The sequence below is a fragment of the Stenella coeruleoalba genome (assembly GCF_951394435.1).
Source record: "Stenella coeruleoalba genome assembly, chromosome: 12".
Classification (NCBI taxonomy): Eukaryota; Metazoa; Chordata; class Mammalia; order Artiodactyla; family Delphinidae; genus Stenella; species Stenella coeruleoalba.
In genome coordinates, this window is record NC_137158.1 from 58,414,622 (window position 1) to 58,436,611 (window position 21,990).

The 21,990-nt window shown below is 37.7% G+C and overlaps 1 protein-coding gene across 8 annotated transcripts in view; it reads left to right on the forward strand.

Annotated features, from left to right (window-relative positions):
* L3MBTL3 (L3MBTL histone methyl-lysine binding protein 3) overlaps positions 1-21,990 on the forward strand; it is a 117,132-nt gene that overhangs the window by 47,002 nt on the left and 48,140 nt on the right. For all 8 annotated transcript variants that reach the window (XM_079940004.1, XM_079940005.1, XM_079940003.1 and 5 more), the window contains 4 exons: positions 1,994-2,145; positions 15,692-15,768; positions 18,916-19,001; positions 20,775-20,885. In XM_079940004.1, coding sequence (XP_079796130.1) covers positions 1,994-2,145; positions 15,692-15,768; positions 18,916-19,001; positions 20,775-20,885 — 426 coding nt within the window. The remainder of the gene's footprint in view (positions 1-1,993; positions 2,146-15,691; positions 15,769-18,915; positions 19,002-20,774; positions 20,886-21,990) is intronic.

Sequence of the window (21,990 nt, forward strand, 5' to 3'; positions counted from 1 at the left end):
CCCTGCCCTAGTTCTGATCTCATTGGAAAGAACAGAGAGCAAGCAGGTGGAAAACCAAAGTCTCATCTTCATAGTTGGTAAGGGCTCAGTTGGAGTACATGCATGGCCTGTATCTGCTGGCAGATGCGTTTCTTGATTCTGAGCCCTGGGGTTGAAGAGATTTACTGGCCCTTCCCGCCTCACCAGCCAAGCCCAGGAGCACTGGACCAGGGCAGACTACCCTCTTGCAGGACAGCTTTTGCTCCTAGAGGGGCAGAGTGGAGACTGTTATGTCCTGTAGGCCAGCTTACTCTTAAAGGTGTGACCAGTTCCTCTTTCCACATTCACCAGTTAGGGACAGTGAGTGAGAGCGTAGAGAGAGGCAGCCATGTTTTACTAGGGATTCCCTCCAAATAAATATCAGGAGTGGGGAAAACCTTCTCACACACCCCAAATACCCTCATTTGGGAAATGACATTAACCGGGTGTTTTGAGGGCATCAGTCATGGCTGAAACATTCTCTAATCGAATTGTGAACATAAGCCAGGTTGAGTTAGAGAACTGGAGAGGGAGTGTGTGTGTGTGTGTGTGTGTGTGTGTGTGTGTGCATTTAGGTAATTAATAGAGATAATGAGCCAGGCTATTATTTTTAAATGTCTTAATTGAGAGGATAACTTAATTGCTGAAATGTAAATACTGCGTAGTCGTTCGGCATCATTCTCTGTCAAGACAAGGGAGGAAGATCAGTCAGGTGGAAAACTCAGCAGCCTGCTTGCTGTCACTGCTCCAAGTTTCCTAATCCTTGTCTGGTTGTCTGGTGATGAGTTCAGTCAGGGATTTGATCCACTGCCTTGAACCATCGTCTTAAATTCTGTGCATTGCTAGCACAAAACTTAATCTTGGGCTGTGTGTTCGGTATCTAAGAGGCAATTAATTTTTCTATTTCTAGATTCCTCTACCTCAGAATACTCAAATATTTACGGTCAGAACATTGATAAATAATTTCAGGGCTTAAATATGTAGTAACAGTATCTGTGTAGCATTAGTGCCTGATCCTTCGACTCAGACAGAACTTCACTCTAACATATTCAGATACATGGCTGTCCACGTTTTTCTGATGATAGCTGTATAATTATAGTAAAAAGAGAGATAACATCTACTTTGCTTAAAGTGATTAGAATAGTATCTGTGCGCTTCAGTCTGGACAGAAGGATTTTTTTTAGAAGGGCTGAAGTGATTTGTAATGTGTTGTGATTGATATAACTGATATTCAGGTACTTCTCTGAGATTCAGATACTTTTCCTCACAAAAGATTGTAAGGAATGTTTACACCTGCAGCACCTCAAGCACTAAGTCTTACTGAACTTATTATTGTCTTAGTCTCATGTCCCAGATGGCTGATAATCTGTGGATTTCCATATGTTACAAACTATTTTGAATGGCTGTATGTGTTAACAGCCAGTTCTTTTCGTGCTATTGTGAATAATATCTGTATTGTTGAATCAAAGTTGTAATAATTTGTAGCCTTTTGTATAGGAAGATGACCTACTTTCAATAGAGTACTCTTTTGAAAGACCTTTTCAGAAGTGGGAGTGAATTTATACTGACTTACACACATTTTTAGCGTAAGTGCTTATTTTGTGTGAAATAATTTTTCATTGTTAAGTCTGTAATAAAGGAAAAGAAAAACTGAAAGTAAACTCTACAGTAAATAAAACTTGCCTAACTTGTGTAGTCATCTAAAGTATCAGGACACATGTTAAAATTAATTAACTTTGTGAGGTTATGGGTGTGTAAGTTTTAAAGGTCCAGATAGTTAATTGGGTGTAGCAACAGGACACTTTTCTTATTGCTACTTGCTGGAAAGCAACTCTGCTGTAAAAGTGGTTCTTGATTTTTAAATTATGTGAATACGGTTGATGGATGCTAGGCCTTCAGGCAGAGGTGCAGAGAGGGTGCAGGTCCTTGCTGTTAAGTGTGTGCTTATCTCTAATTAAATCTGTATGTTTCATAGACAGTGATCCCATCAGGCTTTCGAGTTGGAATGAAGCTTGAAGCTGTAGACAAAAAGAACCCTGCATTCATCTGTGTTGCTACGGTAACAGATATGGTGGACAATCGTTTCCTCGTACATTTTGACAACTGGGATGAGAGCTATGACTATTGGTGAGACATTTTTTCCATTGCTGTGTGCTTTATTAATTGAGTGTTTATCCAAGTACATGATTTAAAAACAGTAATAATGCAAAGCTTATGACTAAAGTAACAGTGCTCTGTCCCACTCTTTCCCATTTCAGATTTTTAACTTTTTATCTGTTCCATATGGCGTATATTTCTAAATAACATCCTTTAATTCTACTTCGTGATTTGTATTTTAGTTGACTTCCTCCTGTGGAAGTGCAATTCATACCACACTCCCAACAGATACTCACACGTGAATGTATGCACGGACTCACACTTCCCCTTCATCTCATTTTTCAGGAAAATATTTTAATCTTCCTTTCATGTTTTCATGCCCAGTAGCTAACTTAACTATTTATAATTGCTGAAATACAAATTTTTAATTGAGGAATATTGTTTTTAATCCTTATGGGTGTTGACTATACTACATAAAGTGGTGGGAGCAACATAATTCTAAAATTACATAATCATAAAATAATTATAATAAAACCATGAGATTTTGATTAAGCAATTGAAATAATGACTTTTCATACCAAATTCATGTTCGTTGATGAAACTACAATTCAGTTTGCTGGTGAAAGTCATTTCTGCACTGTTTGGTTCCTTCTGGAGAATACTTACAACGAGAAGTGACAGACATCTTTATAAAATAAGGCTAATGTTACAGTAGCAAATGGAGTTTAATTTTTATAAATGTAGCTCAGTTTCAGGAAAGCTTGTTTCCTGTCTTTTTCAGTGTGTGTATATTTAAATATTCAGTAGAGCCATCAATAATTTCCATTAATCCTCAAATTGGACTCTCAGACAGGCATCAGTTTTACTTGCATTGTTTTAAAAAAGGAGAGACAGTGAAAGCCATTTGCTATTCAGACTTTTAAACGGTGAATTTTAAAAATCTGAATTACATGTTACATATGGTTTTCACAGAATTTTTTAAAGCAGTTCCATGATCACATCACATAGAGTCAAGTACTTGTCAATATTTTAGTATGTTTAACCCAGCTTTTTTCTGCAAAGCCTAATTTTCCTCATAGGATATCTTTTTATTCAGTTTGCTATCAAATTTATTATTGAAACATAAACCATTTCAAGTATATACAAAAGTGAGAATAATAGCGTGACCCTCCTGCAGCCATTAACTACCACCAGCAGTTACCAGTTTACATCAGTCTTGTTTCCTGTGTTTTCCTACTCCTAAATTCCCAACACCAGGATTGCTTTGAAGCAAATTCCAGATACCATGGCATTTCATCTGTGAATGTCTCTTCTAAAGATATTCTTTTTCTTTCTTCAAATATATAAAGTTATAAATGGCATAATGTCACTAACATACTTAAACATTCTCCCCCAATTGTCTTGGTTTTCTTTCTTGCTTGCTTTAGGTCCAGATAAGATGCACATTTTATGATTGCTTTGATGTTTCTCTTGATCAGTTTTAATTTATAGATTCCTATTCCTCCATCATTTTCTTCCCCTTGTAACTTTTATTGAAGAAACCAGGTGGTTTTTCCTGTTGAGTCTCCCGCATTCTGGGTTTGCTGATTGAATCCTCATCGTATTGCTTACCATGTTCTTCTCTTTCGTATTTTCTGCAAACTGGTGGTTTTTGTTTCATTTAAAATTATGTGTACCTATCTTGAGTGAGTGAATAGATGAGAAAACTGTAAATTTAGAAATATTGTAATCTGTCCTGGGAGGAACATATTTCTCCCTCCTGTGTTTGATGTGCTGTGATGGTGGCAGTACCAACTTGATGACTAGGATCCAGTCCTTTTATTAATAAATGATACTTTAAAACAGTAGTTAGAATTTGTTGAAATGAGAGCTTTTTGTTTTTAAAGTTCTGATTCATTTAGGGAGAACTTTTTTTAGAGCTTTTGCCTGATTTAAACAAAATGGGTGGATGTTAGTTCCAGTTATTTTTGTGGTCTTATAAGTATTATAGGGTTTAAAAGTTAAGTTGCTTATTTGACGTAAGATGCATTTCCTTTAAAAACATTCTTCTGGAAAAAAGTAATGAGGAATTCTAGAAGAATTTGTCACATTTTTCTTTGATGGCAAATGCCTAGGGACTAGGAAGCATCCTGGGTTCTTATTAGAAAGAGCAGGGGAAAAATTGATCTCTTTCAGCTCTGATTTTGCACTCTTACGAGCACAACCAAATTATTTTTAGAATGGAATGTACTTTGAGGATATACTTATACTTCTAACTCTTGAAGTTATATTTTATTAATTGTCAGAAAAGGAATAGCGGTGTGTTCTCTGCCTCAATATACAATTAAGGCACATTGAAAATTGCTTAAGTGCACTGGAATTTCTCCAGCCTTATTAAATATTATGTTCTTTGATCTTCGAATTTTCGAATGGTTAGTATCTGCATAAATTACTTAGGTATGTAATTGAGGATACAAATTGGATTGTTTCCCAATTTAAAATAGTTTGGAAATGAGATTTTTTCCCTTTGAATTGGACAGTGATCTTATCTCTTTTTACCTTAGTGGGAATTTGAAAGCGCTCACGCATGCATGCACACACACACACACACACACGTGTGCGCGCACACACACACACATTTGTGGTACTGCGTGTTTAATTGCAGTAAAACATTTCTTCCTTCCAAAGAGGAGTGCTACGTGGGATTTAAATTTATGTAGGATTGAAGTAGTTTTTAATGAAAGGAAATAATATACATATATTAGAATAATAATTGGTTTACCTCTGGGTTTCCTCTGTGCTTTTATTACTGGTCGTTGGTAGTCGTTTAATTCTATCCCCTTGACAGTGATTAGACTTAGGAATAATCCTAAATATCACAGAATATTGGAATATTGGAAAGAACTTTAAGGATGGCAGAAGGAAAGCCCTCCCAGTGAGGATGCCACCATCCTCCCGGCGCAGCGTGTGGCCTCTTTCCCTCAATCATCTTCCGATGCCTGAGGGCTGGGCTCCACAATGAGGAGTCACCCCCTCTCTTCCCTCAGGCCCTGGGAAGGAATCCTGCTTTTAAGAAATGTTATCTTCGGAATAGATACATGTATTTGTATAACCGAATCAGTCGCTTTGCTAGCACAACATTGTTAATTAACTATACTCCAGTATAAAATAAAAAGTTAACAAAATGATAATATTAATAATAATAATAAATAATAGCAATATGTGACCCAATCCCACCTCCCCCAAAAAATGTTATTTTCACGTGACCTTGTCTTTTGGGAACCAGGAAGCCATGACAGCAGGACTTAGGCGACTGTGGACTAGCGTGAGGTTGCCACTTCAGCCGTCTTTGAATTTCAGTCCAGTATCCCAGTGAGTTAGGCTGAAAAATCATCAAACAGATCTATGAAAAAGAGAAGCATTGAGTTAGTGAATTAGAACAAATATGGGGCTGGGACCTTTTACTGTTGTTTCCAAGTGGATTGCACACTTCTTCTATTTTTTTTTTAGAGATGGGGCTCTTTCACATTTGTACAGTGAGAGTAATATTAGTTTTATGTGTCTGCCCAAAATAATGTTGAAAAGCTGCATTGCGTTGTCAGTTTCTTAGAGCGTTGTCAAAGTTAACAGGTTTGTCATCAACCATTAAATTTGGAAAGCAGCCCTTGATGGTGGTGATGAGTCACAGAGATGACAGGGACCCAGGTAGCTCTGCACTTCAGTCTTGAGGGGCTCAGTGTCTGGGAACGGAGAGAAACGCAGCACTACTGTCTTGGCTGCTGGAGAGAAACGCAGCACTACTGTCTTGGCTGCAGAGTTGATGGTGGTTAGTGCTTAATGGAACCAACTGCTTGCTGTCTCTGGTGGCAAATGGAAGGAAAGGCTGACTGACTCACTGGAGTGTTCTCGGGGAGGTCTTCCTGGGGACATGGGATTTGAACTGGACCATGAAGAATGATAGGAATTAGTACTTAGATGTTGGGATGAAATATTCCCGGAAAGCGCTGCTTATGTTTAAGCCCATGGGGCAAAAATGGGATGTTTGGGGTATGGCAGCCCGGGGATTCAGTAAGTGACTTAACTCCTCTAAGCTTTAGTTGCCCCCTTTGCAGAAAGGATTAAATAGTCCCTATCTCACGAGGTGGTGTGAGGATTAAAATAAGAATTTTAGAAACAGAAACCAGTTTGCAAAAGGTTAAAGAGATAGCTGTAAAGGACATCAAGCACAGAAGTTTGGCCATGAAGGTGAAAGTGGATTATTGCCTGAGGGGGAGTCAACCCTTGAGGAGGGTTTCCTGCACACAGAGAGTGTTGAGCTTAGTTGAAGGAAGGAAGCCACCGTAGAGGGAGAGAGGAGATATCTGAGACTGAATAATTGAGGATACCGCGTCCTGTAGGAGGGGCTAGCCTTGGGAAGAAATAAGCTTTATTCTCACTCATGGAGGAAATGAAGACAGGAAAGGAAAATTGACGCTAGAGTGATGAGGTGGTGGGACCTCCTTTATCTGTTCCTAGTAGTCACTGTGTTAGTGAAATCAGGTTTTAATCTTGAAGCAAATTACGAATATTGAAAACAGCCACTGTGGGGAATGGGTTTGGAAATGAGTTAGGGATGAAAAGAACTACGATGACTCCGTATGATGAGGTTTGGGGTTTAGTAGTAAAACAGAGTGTTGGAAGCCCTGAAGAGTGAGCGCAGAGTGGGAGCCAGGAAGGTGGGCCCTGGGAAATAAATTGACAGTCGTCATGCTCTGGATTTAGGGATTGAGAGAGACCAAGTGTGCTGTATTGCTTCAAAGAATCTAAACCATTGCTTGAATGAAGACTTTGAGGTTTTCCTTAAGTGAGCGTCTTGAAATGTTCTTGTTTGACTCTCTGCCGAGATCTGGGGAGCCCAGCGTGTGCACCTGACTTTCGTTTAGCTTTTGGCTGTGACTGATAGAACCAGGGTCCCTTTCTTTTTAACCCCAAATCGCTTAACCTCTCAGTGTTTCCATAAAATGAGGATCTTAATGTTTGCTCGCTCTATATTACAAACATGGATTTTTCATGAATTATTATTTCTGTTATTATCTACCAGTTTAGGTCTGATTAGATCTTAGCAGCCTTCATAAATAATTTGCACTTACTTGTGAAGTGGACTTAAAAAAAATATTTTTTGGAGATGGAGTTCTTTAACAATACACAGAAAAACCCCAAAGAAAGAAAGGAAAGGCACAGGGAGCAACGATTTGCCAAACTTTTCACCATTAGTTGTTCTTCAATATATCTTTTCTTGGTTACATTTCTGCTTCTGAACACTAGATGGGACTAAGAGATGACTTGTGTTTCAATAGTAACAAAGGATTTCACAGCCTTCCAACTTCTGAACGAAGTGGTGTTTGTTTATTGAGGAGCTATAAGTAAACTAGATAAAAATAGGGCTATTTTTATTTTCATCATTGAGACAGTTTCCTGGTTTATTTTAGATGGTGACTTTGGCCAATATTTAAATAATATTAAAACCTTATATAAGATTCAGGCAGTACAGGAATGAGTGGCCAAAATACGCTACAGTATTTTCCTCGCTTATAATTTATAGAGAAATCCAGTAAAATCAAAAGAGTTAATTATGTCTAATGCTTGTATTTCAATCAACGCGAACCTGACAGTTAATTAGAAGTACTTGATAGTTGTCTTAAATTGGGAAGGAAAAAATTAAAGTATCATATACTTATTTTTTCATTTTTAAGGATCCCTATATCAATTAACAGCTTTCCCTAGAATAAAATAAAAATTTCCCTAAAATAAAGGCTGCATCATTACTAATAATGCATAACCAAATACTTGTCTAGGAAAGAATAGTACAGCTGGAAATCGAGCACCACAGTTTCGCTTATACAATTTATAATAATGCCTCGGAAGGAGTTGGGTATTCAAATATCTTTTATGACAATGTATAGTGTAAGAAATGTACCAATTGCCATATGAACTGGGCGGCATTATGTCTTCCTTTCACATTTCTAAAATAATGACATACACATACACATGTAACCCTATATAGATTCAGAAAAATAATAGTGTCAGGGAGGGTGGGTAGGAGATATTCAATAAGTGAATAAAAACCTTCAACTATAAATTTAAAGGTATTTTCTACTGAAATAATTTTGAGAAAAATCAGCATTAAGCTGGGGTTCCATCAGCTCATCTTGTGTTACTGGTCAGAGCTGCTCACTTGGAAAGATTGACTTGGAAAGTGGTGACTGGATGTTAGTTCACTTGCAACATTTCCTAGAAAGTTCTCTGTAGTCTGTTAAGTGTGCAATAGCATTATGTCTAAAAAAGCAATGTTGTATGTACCTTAATTTAAAAACACTTTACTGATAAAAAATGCTAACCATCTTCTGACAACACAGCATTGCCACAAACCTTCAATTTGTAAAAAACGTGATCTTTACAAAGCACAGTAAAGCAAAGTGAAATAAGGTGAAGTATGCCTGGTGTAGAATAACTTCAGTCTTTAATATGCCAATGATGTATTTTGTAAATCTCTAAGAGGGAGATGTGTTATTTTCCTCAAATATTTGATCATAGGGTCCTGACTTTTTTTTTAAACTCCATGATTCCTATCATCTTTGAGAACACAGATGGGAAATGTTCTACCAACTTTTTTTTTTAAGGTTTTAATTGTAATATGCCTCTAGATGCTTGTATATTTTGCAATACTGTTATAACTACTCCCTTGTAAGTATAGCCTCTACTTCCTTATATTGTGTTTGCCTGGCAAAATCCCAATTCTGGTTGAATCTGACGTTCTGCCTACTCTCTGCCTGTGCCTGAGCGGTTGAATATAGCTGGAGAAAGACGCAACATGCTGACTGGCCTAACTCACTTTCATGACTGCTAACCTCAATGGGGCCCTTGGTCCTGCCCCATAATCCTGCTACATGTCCTTGTCTATTCTTCCAGTAAATTTCACTCCCCTTTTTATTCCCTCAAATCTTTCACAGCCCCTCTCGTTTTCTCCCACTCAGTTGATAGGTGTGCTTCCTGTATCACTGACAAAATAGACATGGTCAAAAGAGAGGTCCACATGCTCCCACCATGTTGTCTCCCCACCTTTCTGATCTCTGTGGAACCTTCTCTCTAACTGTGCATGATGTCCCCCTGCTCTCACGCTTCTCTGTTCCCTCGCACAGAGTGAGTTCTCTTCTGCATTGATAGGTCATCCCTCTCTTTTGAATTATTCCTACGGTACCCAAGCAGGAGAAAGGATTTTTGTTTGTTTTGATAGTTGTTGTAGCCCTAGCACCTAGAACAGTGCCCTGATCATGGTAGTCGCTCAGCATATATGTCTTGAATAAATGAAGTAATATTTCCCATCTTTTAAAAAAAAGTTTTATTTTGAAGTAATTCCAAACTTAATGTACAGAGATTTCCACATATGCCTAATCCAGCTTCCCCTAAGTATGTCCCAAATTTTAAAAAACGAACAACCTCCCTTTTTCTAATTTCTCATTTCTCTGCTTCCTTTTAAAACACAACCCCTTAAATGTATTTTCTGAGTTAGCTATTCCCATCTCCTTCCACTCTCTCTCTTTTTTTTTTTTGGCTTTCCATTTTGTTTATTTATTTTATTTTTTATACAGCAAGTTCTTATTAGTTATCTGTTTTATATATATTAGTGTATATATGTTGCTCCCAATCTCCCAATTCATCGCATCACCACCACCACTGCCCCCTAGTTTTCCCCCTTGGTGTCCATATGTTTGTTCTCTACATCTGTGTCTCTGTTTCTGCCTTGCAGACTGGTTCATCTGTACCATTTTTCTACATTCCACATATATGCGTTAATATACGATATTTGTTTTTCTCTTTCTGACTTCCTTAACTCTGTATGACAGTCTCTAGATCCATCCATGTCTCTACATATGACCCAATTTCGTTCCTTTATATGGCTGAGTAATATTCCATTGTATATACGTACCACATCTTCTTTATCCATTCATCTGTTGATTGGCATTTAGGTTGCTTCCATGACCTAGCTATTGTAAATAGTGCTGCAATGAACATTGGGGTACATGTGTCTTTTTTCTTTTTTTTTTTTGCGGTACGTGGGCTTCTCACTGTTGTGGCCTCTCCCGTTGTGGAGCACAGGCTCCAGACGCACAGGCTCAGCAGACATGGCTCATGGGCCCAGCTGCTCCACGGCATGTGGGATCCTCCCGGACCAGGGCACGAACCCGTGTCCCCTGCATCGGCAGGCAGACTCCCAACCACTGCGCCACCAGGGAAGCCCTACATGTGTCTTTTTGAATTATGGTTTTCTCTGGGTATATGCCCAGTAGTGGGATTATGGGTCATATGGTAATTCTATTTTTAGTTTTTTAAGGAACCTCCATACTATTCTCCATAGTGGCTGTATCAATTTACATTCCCACCAACAGTGCAAGAGGATTCCCTTTTCTCCACACCCTCTCCAGCATTTGTTGTTTGTAGATTTTCTGATGATGCCCATTCTAACCGGTTTGAGGTGATACCTCATTATAGTTTGGATTTGCATTTCTCTAATAATTAGTGATGTTGAGCAGCTTTTCATGTGCTTCTTGGCCATCTGTATTTCTTCTTTGGAGAGATGTCTATTTAGATCTTCTGCCCATTTTTTGATTGGGTGGCTTGTTTTATTAATATGGAGCTGCATGAGCTGTGTATATATTTTGGACATCAGTCCTTTGTCTGTTGATTCATTTGCAAATATTTTCTCCCATCTGAGGGTTGTCTTTTCGTCTTGTATGTAGTTTCCTTTGCTGTGCAAAAGCTTTGAAGTTTCATTAGGTCCCGTTTTTTTATTTTTGTTTTTATTCCCATTACTCTAGGAGGTGGATCAAAAAAGATCTTGCTGTGATTTATGTCAAAGAGTGTTCTTCCTATGTTTTCCTCTAAGAGTTTTATAGTGTCTGGTCTTACATTTAGGTCTTTAATCCATTTTGACTTTATTTTTGTATATGGTGTTAGGGAGTGTTCTAATTTCATTCTTTACATGTAGCAGTCCAGTTTTCCCAGCACCACTACTGGAGAGGCTGTCTTTTCTACATTGTATATCCTTGCCTCCTTTGTCATAGATTAGTTGACCATAGGTGCATGGGTTTATCTCTGGGCTTTCTCTCCTGTTCTATTGATCTATATTTCTGTTTTTGTGCCAGTACCATATTGTCTTGATTACTGTAGCTTTGTAGTATAGTCTGATCCTTTTAATGTGCTGTTGGATTCTGTTTGCTAGTATTTTATTGAGGATTTTTGCATCTATATTCATCAGTGATATTGGTCTGTAATTTTCTTTTTTTGTAGTATCTTTGTCTGGTTTTGCTGTCAGGGTGATGGTGGCCTCATAGAATGAGTTTGGGAGTTTCCCTTCCTCTTCAGTTTTTGGAAGAGTTTGAGAAGGATGGGTGTTAGCTCTTCTCTAAATGTTTGATAGAATTCACCTGTGAAGCCATCTGGTCCTGGACTTTCGTTTGTTGGAAGATTTTTAATCACAGTTTCAATTTCATTGCTTGTGATTGGTCTATTCATCTCTTCTGTTTCTTCCTGGTTAAGTCTTAGAAGGTTATACCTTTCTAAGAATTTGTCCATTTCTTCCAGGTTGTCCATTTTATTGGCATAGTGTTGCTGTAGTAGTCTCTTAGGATGCTTTGTATTTCTGCCTTGTGTGTTGTAACTTCTCCTTTTTCATTTCTAATTTTATTGATTTGAGTCCTCTCCCTCTTTTTCTTGATGTGTCTGGCTAATGGTTTATCAATTTTGTTTATCTTCTCAAAGAACCAGCTTTTGGTTTTCTTGATCTTTGCTATTGTTTTCTTTGTTTCTATTTCATTTATTTCTGCTCTGATCTTTACAATTTCTTTCCTTCTACTAACTTTGGGTTTTGTTTGTTCTTCTTTCTCTAGTTCCTTAAGGTGTAAGGTTAGATTGTTTATTTGAAATTTTTCTTGTTTCTTGAGGTAGGATTGTATTGGTATAAACTTCCCTCTTAGAACTGCTTTTGCTGCATTCCATAGGTTTTTGATCGTCGTATTTTCGTTGTCATTTGCCTCTAGGTATTTTTTTATTTCCTCTTTGATTTCTTCAGTGATCTCTTGCTTATTTAGTAACATATTGTTTAGCCTCCACGTGTTTGTGATTTTTTCGTTTTTTTTCCCGTAATTGATTTCTAATCTCATAGCGTTGTGGTCGGAAAAGATGCTTGATATGATTTCAGTATTCTTAAATTTACTGAGGCTTGATTTGTGACCCAAGATGTGATCTGTCCTGGAGAATGTTCCATGTGCACTTGAGAAGAAAATGTAATCTGCTGTTTTTGGATGGAATGTCCTATAAATATCAATTAAATATATCTGGTCTGTTGTGTCATTTAAAGCTTGTGTTTCCTTATTAATTTTCTGCCTGGATGATCTGTCCATTGGTGTAAGTGAGATGTTAAAGTCCCCCACTATTATTGTGTTACTATCGATTTCCTCTTTTATAGCTGCTAGCAGTTGCCTTATGTATTGAGGTGCTCCTGTGTTGGGTGTATATATATTATAATTGTTATATATTCTTCTTGGATTGATCCCTTGATCATTATGTAATGTCCTTCCTTGTCTCTTGTAACATTCTTTATTTTAAAGTCTATTTTGTTTGATATGAGTATTGCTACTCCAGCGTTCTTTTGATTTCCATCTGCATGGAATATCTTTTTCCATCCCCTCACTTTCAGTTTGTATGTGTCCCTAGTTCTGAAGTGGGTCTCTTGTAGACAGCATATATATGGGTCTTGTTTTTGTATCCATTCAACAAGCCTGTGTCTTTTGGTTGGAGCATTTAATCCATTCACGTCTAAGGTAATTATTGATATGTATGTTCCTTTTACCATTTTCATAATTGTTATCAGGGTCTTTTGTAGGGTCTTTTCTTCTTTTGTGTTTCCCACTTAGAGAAGTTCCTTTAGCGTTTGTTGTAGAGCTGGTTTGGTGGTGCTGAATTCTCTTAGCTTTTGCTTGTCTGTAAAGCTTTTGATTTCTCCGTCGAACCTGAATGGGATCCTTGCCACGTAGAGTAATATTGGTTGTAGGTTCTTACCTTTCATCACTTTAAATATATCATACCACTCCCTTCTGGCTTGTAGAGTTTCTGCTGAGAAATCAGCTGTTAACCTTATGGGAGTTCCCTTGTGGGTTATTTGTCATTTTTCCCCTGTTGCTTTCAATAATTTTTCTTTGTCTTTTATTTTTGTCAGTTTGATTACTGTGTGTCTCGGCGTGTTTCTCCTTGGGTTTATCCTGCCTGGGACTCTCTGCGCTTCCTGGACTTGGGTGGCTATTTCCTTTCCCATGTTAGGGAAGTTTTCAACTATAATCCCTTCAAGTGTTTTCTTTGGTCCTTTCTCTCTCTCTTCTCCTTCGGGGACCCCTATAATGTGAATGTTGTTGCGTTTAATGTTGTCCCAGAGATCTCTTAGGCTGTCTTCATTTCTTTCCATTCTTTTTTCTTTATTCTGTTCCACAGCAGTGAATTCCACCATTCTGTGTTGCCGGTCACTTATCTGTTCTTCTGCCTAAGTTATTCTGCTCTTGATTCCTTCTAGTGTATTTTTCATTTCAGTTATTGTATTGTTCATCTCTGTTTGTTCTTTAATTCTTCTAGGTCTTTGTTAAACGTTTCTTGCATCTTCTTGATCTTTGCCTCCATTTTTTTCCCGACGTCCTGGATCATCTTCACTGTTATGATTCTGAATTCTTTTTCAGGAAGGTTGCCTATGTGCACTTCATTTAGTTGTTTTTCTGGGGGTTAATCCTGTTCCTTCATCTGGTACATAGTCTTCTGCCTTTTCATTCTGTCTGTGAATGTGGTTTTCGTTCCACAGGCTGCAGAATTATAGCTCTTCTTGCTTCTGCTGTCTGCCGTCTGGCGGATGAGGCTATCTAAGAGCCTTCTGCAAGCTTCCTGATGGGTGGGACTGGTGATAGGTAGAGCTGGGTGTTGCTCTGGTGGACAGAGATCAGTAAAACTTTAATCCGCTTGTCTGCTGATGGGTGGGGCTGTTGGTTGTTTGGCCTGAGGCGACCCAGCACTGGAGCCTACCCGGCTCTTTGGTAGGGCTAATGATGGACTCTGGGCATGCTCATTCCAAGGAGTACTTCCCAGAACTTCTGCTGCCAGTGTCCTGTCCTCACAGTGAGCCACAGCCACCCCCTGCCTCTGCAGAAGTCCCTCCAACACTAGCAGGTAGTTCTGGTTCAGTCTCCTATGGGGTCACTGCTCCTTCTCCTGGGTCCCAGTGCGCACACTACTTTGTGTGTGCCCTCCAAGAGTGGAGTCTCTGTTTCTCCCAGTCCTGTTGAAGTCCCGCAATGAAATCCCACTAGACTTCAAAGTCTGATTCTCTAGGAATTCCTCCTCCCGGTGCCAGACCCCCAGGTTGGGAAGCCTGATGTGGGGCTCAGAGCCTTCACTCCAGTGGGTGGACTTCTGTGGTATAAGTGTTCTCTAGTTTGTGAGTCACCCACCCAGCAGTTGTGGGATTTGATTTTATTGTGATTGTGCCCCTCCTACCGTCTCATTGTGGCTTCTCCTTTGTTTTTGAATGTGGGGTATCTTTTTTGGTGAGTTTCAGTGTCTTCCTGTAGATGATCGTTCAGCAGTTAGTTGTGCTTCCGGTGCTCTCGCGAGAGGAAGTGAGAGCACATCCTTCTACTCTGTCATCTTGAACCAATCTCCTCCTTCCACTCTCTCTTAAACCCACTCTATTCAGGCTTTTGCCCTTTCCCATTCCCAGCTCCACCAAAACAACTCTTTTCAACTATACTAATGACATTTATGTTGGTAAATCCAGTGATCAGTTCTTGTTCGTCTCTTCTTTGACCTAGCAGTAGCATTTGACCCAATTGATTTCATCTTTCTTTCTCTCTCTTACTTTACTAGTCATTCCTTCTTGGACTTCTTTGTCTCTTCTCTTCTCTTTTCTGTTCTCTGTACTCATTTTCTGGATGGTCGCATCTCTGCTCATCTCTGCTCATCTCAAATGCTGATGACTCCTAAATATGTGTTTTTAGCCTTGATCTTGCCCTTGAACTCCAAATTTTTGTGTTCATTATCTAATTCTTGACCTGTTTATTAAACATGTTAGTAATAGAACTCTTCATTCACTGTTTGGAATGTCAGGCTGTGTTTGCATTCTTTGTGTCTCAAAAAATGGTAAGTATACTCTTCTAGTGGCCATGCCCAAAACCTTGCAAATGTCCTGGACTTCCCATCACTCACACTCACACAAATTTATTATCTTTTAATTTTTGCTATTTTTGAAGTTGCGGAATATAACACAATTTGTGTGGGAACAAAAACTATTTCCCTGGTATCAAGTTTATACGATATATATGTATCTGATAAAAATCTACTTGGTACTAATATATTGGAAGAGTGAAAAATCCTTTGGTATAGCAAATATTTTTTTCAAATTAGATAGATTGTAAAAAATAGAACTCTGTATAAGGTGTTCACAATCTCTAACATTTTTGAACTTTTACTAGTATTTGAGAATTTATCCTGATAATTACGATTTTTAAATTTATATAACCTACAGGTGTGAAGCCTCTAGCCCACACATTCATCCAGTTGGTTGGTGTAAAGAACATCGAAGAACCCTTATTACTCCTCCAGGTTTGTGTTGATTATGGGTCTACTGTTTGTTATGTCAATTTGAGTTTATTTTCATGTGCTGAAGAACAGATTCTGTGGCTTTCATCATAAGGCAATGAGTTTTTGAGCATATCACTAATGTGCCGTGGCTGCTGCTTATATGAAATGATGGGGTGGTTAGCTAACACAGAGCATCACTGTGGTATATGTGGTTGCTTGTGGATACTCCTGTGAGTGATGAAGACTGTCATTATCACAGGGAAAGGATACCTCCTTGGTTTGTTACAGGAGCCGTTGTGTGGTTGTTGCCTGCAGCATGTAAGCATAAAGACTCAGCTTGGAGCTTCAAATACTTGTCTTATTCCATTCTGCCAGCTGGTGTCAGTTTTAGGCTTGTCCCCAGTTCCTTGATACTGCGTCTCAGTTAGTACCTGATCATTTACTCACTCAGGGCACCAACCATTCCTGTGACGGGAGAGGCGAGTCCCTTCCACTTTCTGAGTTTTCTTCTATGTTCACAGATAAAAGCTCCTGTCCTTTACTGATTTACAGAGCTGTTTTGAAGATGAAAGAGCATTTACATAAACTGTAAAGTGTTAAAGCAAGGTATTAATGGTTTTGTGGCCCACATGTGTTGCTGCCTGGAAGATTTCTCCCATTCAGTCCTCCTGAGTCCTGTGGCTTATGTCATATTAGGAGTGGTGAATAGTGATTGCCACTATCACCATCTGAATTGCTGTGAGGATTCTTTTGGATTTCCCAGTTTGATAATGATCTTTTTTTTCTTATCATCCTTTTAGTGATCATCAGGGATCCAGGAAATAAACAGGACCAATGAGCAACAGGTTCCTGGCTGTGTTTTCACAGCACTGGGTTAGGTACCCTGGGAAGGGGTGGTGTGAGGCATTATTAGTGACTTCTGATGTGAGGCAGATTACCAAGTCTTCTGTCTCCTTTCATGGACTTTTATAATTCAGTAGAATGAACAGAAAAGTTGCAAGAACAGTAAATGGCCCATCTATACCCTTGAACCAGAGACCCATTCAAGTTTGGCAGTTGTACCAGTGATGTCATTTATGGCCAAAGGATCAGGCATGTTACTCGGTTGTCATATTTCTCTGGTCTCCTTCACTTGGCTCTGCTTGACTTTTATGACCGCCATATGCTTGAGAATTAATGACTACAGAGTAGTCATTTTGTAGAATATTACTTAATTTGGGCATGATTGGTGCTTCCTCGTGATTAGACCCGGGGTATGCATTTTTGGCAGGAATATCCCAGAAACAGTGCTGTGTTCTCATTGCATCCTCTCACGTGGCAGCTGATGTCCGTTTGTGTCATTACTGGTTGACTTTTACTAGTAATTGACCAAGGTGGTAGTTACCAGGCTTCTTCACAGATGTCATTTTTTTTCTCTCTGTAATTGATAAGTATTTGGGAGAGACACTTTGAGATTGTATAAATATCCTGCACTTCATTTCCATGTCACTCACTAGTTGTAGCATCTGTTGATATTTCTAGTGTGAATTATTATTCCGACAGTTGCTAAATGGTAATTTTTCTTATTCCATCATTCCTTGTACGTAATTAGTTGACATTCTTCTGCAAAGAATAGTTTTCTCATCTTCCTATTCATCATTCAGTTTATTTATATCAGCATGGACCCATACATTACTATTGTCATCAATGGGTTATAATCCATTACTATAGTACCTTATTTATTTTTATGGCCAGATTTTCTCAGATTTGGCCAGTGGGAGCCCTTTTAAGCTGGGTTCTGTGTCCTTTTGACATGTTTTTTTTTTATCATTTTTTGGAGAATTTCCTATTTTCTGCTACAGCTAGGCTTATCTTGTGCTTTCCCTGACCCAACCCTGAAGTCACCCATTTCTCCCAGACTCCATGGTTCCTTTTTATAGAGAATGCTATTTAGACACTAAGACCTGGACACTAGGTGTGCTCACTGCTACTGGACTAATGCTGCTTCTGGCCTCTCAGTAGGCATAGGAAATACAGTTATGTAAACATATAAAAAATTTATGTGTATTTCTATATCCATTTGTAGATATTGAAAACCTTGAATTTATACCATTAGCTTCAGTTCACATCCAACACCACTGAATTCATTCTGGTTTTCCACTTATCATATTTATACCTCTCTTTTTAGCTATTGAGAAATCTGGCTTCTATTGTCTCCAGTATATTTACTTATTTTTTCAGTCCCCATAAAGGGGACTATATAAAGTAGCCAATTTCCTACCCTACTGGGCCAACATTAATTCCTACTCATGTCTTCCTACTGGGTTTTGGACTCTGGAGGAAGCAAAAGGAGGGTGGGAGGGAGGAAGGATATTTGTTTTTAGACATTTTGTTAATACTGTTCCATGATTTATTTTAACTTATTTGTTTGGCCTAACAATATGACTATCAGGAATATTTCACATATTGATATATACAAACCTGCCTCATTCTTTTTAATAAATGCTTTCTATTTTACACTTACTGTATATATATATATATTTTGCACATTTCTGTATTGATGGTCATTTAACTGGTTTTTACATTTTCACATTTACAAACAATGATACATTTTCTTTGTATACACATATGAAATTTTTCCTAGATTATTAGAAGTAAAATTGCTAGATTTTTTTTTTTTTTTTTGCGGTGCGCGGGCCTCTCACTGTTGTGGCCTCTACCGTTGTGGAGCACAGGCTCCGGACGCGCAGGCTCATCGGCCATGGCTCACGGGCCCAGCCGCTCCGTGGCATGTGGGATCTTCCCGGACCGGGGCACGAACCTGCGTCCCCTGCATCGGCAAGCAGACTCTCAACCACTGCGCCACCAGGGAAGCCCAAATTGCTAGATTTTAAAGGGTAGTTATGTTTGTGTGTATTTTGTGTTGTAAGACTCTCCTTACCTGAGAATGAAAATTGTATATATTAAATTTTCATTTAAAAGTTGATAAAGAAATCATGGTCTAGATGAAAATGATTTCATTATTACAAGTAGCTCTGAATGTGTAACCAGTTTAAAGTTATTTTGTGTAATATGAACATAATTTTATTCATTATAATGATAACAATATCTCATAATTTTATAGGTCAGTTTGTGGTTCTCACTATCATTTTGGTTAAACCTGACAGGATTTACTGTTTTTATTCTTAGGTTATCCAAATGTGAAACATTTTTCTTGGGATAAATACTTAGAAGAAACCAATTCTTTACCTGCTCCTGCAAGAGCTTTCAAAGTGGTGAGATATTATATTTTACAATATTTGATTAATTTGTGTTGATGATAGTGTTCAGTCATTGAAATTTAAGAACAGAAAGAGTATTGGTGAACAGGAATAGGAGAGAAACAGAAGACCAAAGAAGTTGTTTCTGAATTTTTACAATTTAGAAAAGCAAAATTGTTACTGGGGGTTTTGTTGTTGGCATCTAAAAAATACTTCCATTTTGGACTTTAAAGTCTCCTTGGAAAATACTTATATTTGAATTGGTTTGCAGTGAGTTGGTTGTACAGCACACTTCTGTTTTTCCAGCTAGATATTCTGAAAGACCAAACAGGACGAGATATTGCTTTATAATGAAAATTATATTTGATCATTCCTTTGGGTTTGTTTATGGCAAGCTGAGATGCTGGGTTTTTTTTTTTTTCTTTTATTGCTATAAATCAGCATGTTTGACTACCAAAATGCAAGGTCGTCTGTTTTTATAATAGTAACTTTCTAACTCAGGGTCATTGCTTCTTCCATATTAAGATTCAGAGTTAATCTCAGTTGTGTGCAAGGGAGGAATAAGAAATGAAATGTATTTAAAAATTTTTTAAATCTCATATATCTTTATAATTTGTATTTTCCCATGAATTTAAAGGGAAAGAAAGATATTTTAAATACTTTATTTAAAAAAAATGTGAACAGTCTATCATAAACAACATTTTTATTTAATGGATCCTTTTGTGCATAAATTTCTAGGATGTTTAATGATAAAATTAATTAGTAGGCATGGACCCAAATACATAAGAAAAGAACATCAAAATTTTTGAGAGAAAAACTATATTACATGAAGAAAAGCCATATCAAAGAATATGTATGATTCCATCTGAGAGTAAATACTCCATCTGAGAGTAGATTCAGGATTTATAAATGAGTAATGTTTAGAGTCATGTCATATTTATGGATTTTACCTGACTCTCTGACTTTAACATAGCCTCGTACAAAGAAGAGCTGCTTTGCACTTCGCTTTGAACTGGATAAAATTGCATCAAGCTCAGTCTGCATATCTAGTGTCACAGTGATATCAGAGGGAAAATTAAGATTTCTCTCGTTTGGTCTTTAGGTACCTTGCATTAATTGTTCTGCATCCTTTACATAATTTTCACACTTGATTTTCACAGTAACACTTTTATTACACCCATTAGCAATCACCTTGCCTTCTGCCTGTAAATTTTTCAGAGGCTGATGGGTTTTTGCTGAGTATTGAGGTGTGGGTAGCTGTACGTCCTCATTCTCATTCTTGTTCTTAGTAGAGCAATTCCATCTTGCATGTCTTGATTGCTAATTCTCTTCTTAAAAAGACATCTGTTGCTTTTTGGTCCCACTACCACCTCTAATCTCTGTGTCTCATCTTTGCCACTTGAAGCTTCTTCCCTCTTTTTTAAAAATAATTTTCATGTTTGTTGATTTTTGCCCAGACACCTCCGACCAATGAGAAGAAACTCGTCATCCCTGTGGCTAATCAAAAAAACCATAGTATTTTGAATTTCATCTTAAGATCTTTGGCTTTCTGTTTGCTCCTGTGACTAGTTGCTCAGGCTGTTGCTATTGCCTGTGGGCTTGACCATGTGATTTGGGATTATGTTTTCAACAGGGAGAGTGAGGTCCAAAGCCATTCTAGGAACTTGAGTTTGAAAAGCTAGTTCCCTTAATAACTCGTCTTTTTTTTTTTTTAATTCTGTCTTTGTGACATAGAGCTCACCTTCCCTTCCTCTGAATCTCACTGTATAAAATTTTCTGTTATGGCAGAAACCTCCACATGGATTCCAGAAAAAAATGAAGCTTGAGGTCATAGACAAAAGAAATCCCATGTTTATTAGAGTAGCAACAGTTGCAGACATGGATGATCACCGAATAAAAGTAAGTGTTCTGTTGTGGTTTTGTTTGGTCTTTTTTTACAAGAATCTTAGACGAAAACTTTAGCAGATATTTAATTTGTGAAGTCCGAGAATTAAAGTAGGAAAGCCATAGAAATATGCAAATTAAGTGGCTGCGCACATCCTTGTGAGTCAGTATTTTTCCACTTTTTCACTTTACATAAGTATTCTCTTTAATTATGACTGACTTTTAATATTTTAAGTATATATTTGGAGGAAAAAAGTAGATACATCATATTAAGGTCATCTATTCAGGAGAAGATATAATACTTCATTTTCCAGTAGTGTGTTCTTTTTAAAAAATATTTAAGGTCAGTGTTTTCTTATGGGGTATAGTGCATGTCGACTTTTCAGAATATCCTGTTTTTTAATACAGGACAAGTTAAGAGAAATATTTTTATAAATAAAGTCAGATTTTATTAGAGTTGGATTAATAAAAGTCAAGTACCTCTCATAAAGTAAACAAACGTGTAAGAAGATGGGTTCAGCCCACGTCCAGATGTGATAAAGTGAAGTGTAGTAGCGGTTCCCGGTGAGGAGCCTCAGGCTCTCGTCTCTGTTTCTGGCTTCAGCGTTAACTTCACTCTCGAACCAGAATGACGTGCCTTCTACTTACCTCACAGGATCATTTAGAATTTCTGTTAAGAATAATACTAGTTATGAGAGCAGCAAGACATTAGATTTACATGGAGTTTTACAGGGTGGGAGTATTCTTCCATCATCTGATATTTGTGGTGATAGCAGTGTGGGAGATTTATGTTATTGTCATTACTTTATCAATGAGGCTGAGGCGCAGAATAAATTACTTATTAATTATGGGCAGTGGCAGAACTAAGTCACGGTCCTAAGCTACAGGAGTCTAAGTTCATGTTCTTTAAGTAATAATAAATCAGATCTTCATGTATCTCTAATGAGATAATATATAGGAAAATAAATTATAAAATAACATGGAAAACCTGTACAAATGTAGTATTTCCATAAAATAGAACTTTTAGCATTTAATTCACTGTTTTTAAGATTGTGTAATCATATAACATTTTAGAAAATTTTATAAGTAATGGAAGACCTGTGTTAATCTTTTTCAAGTG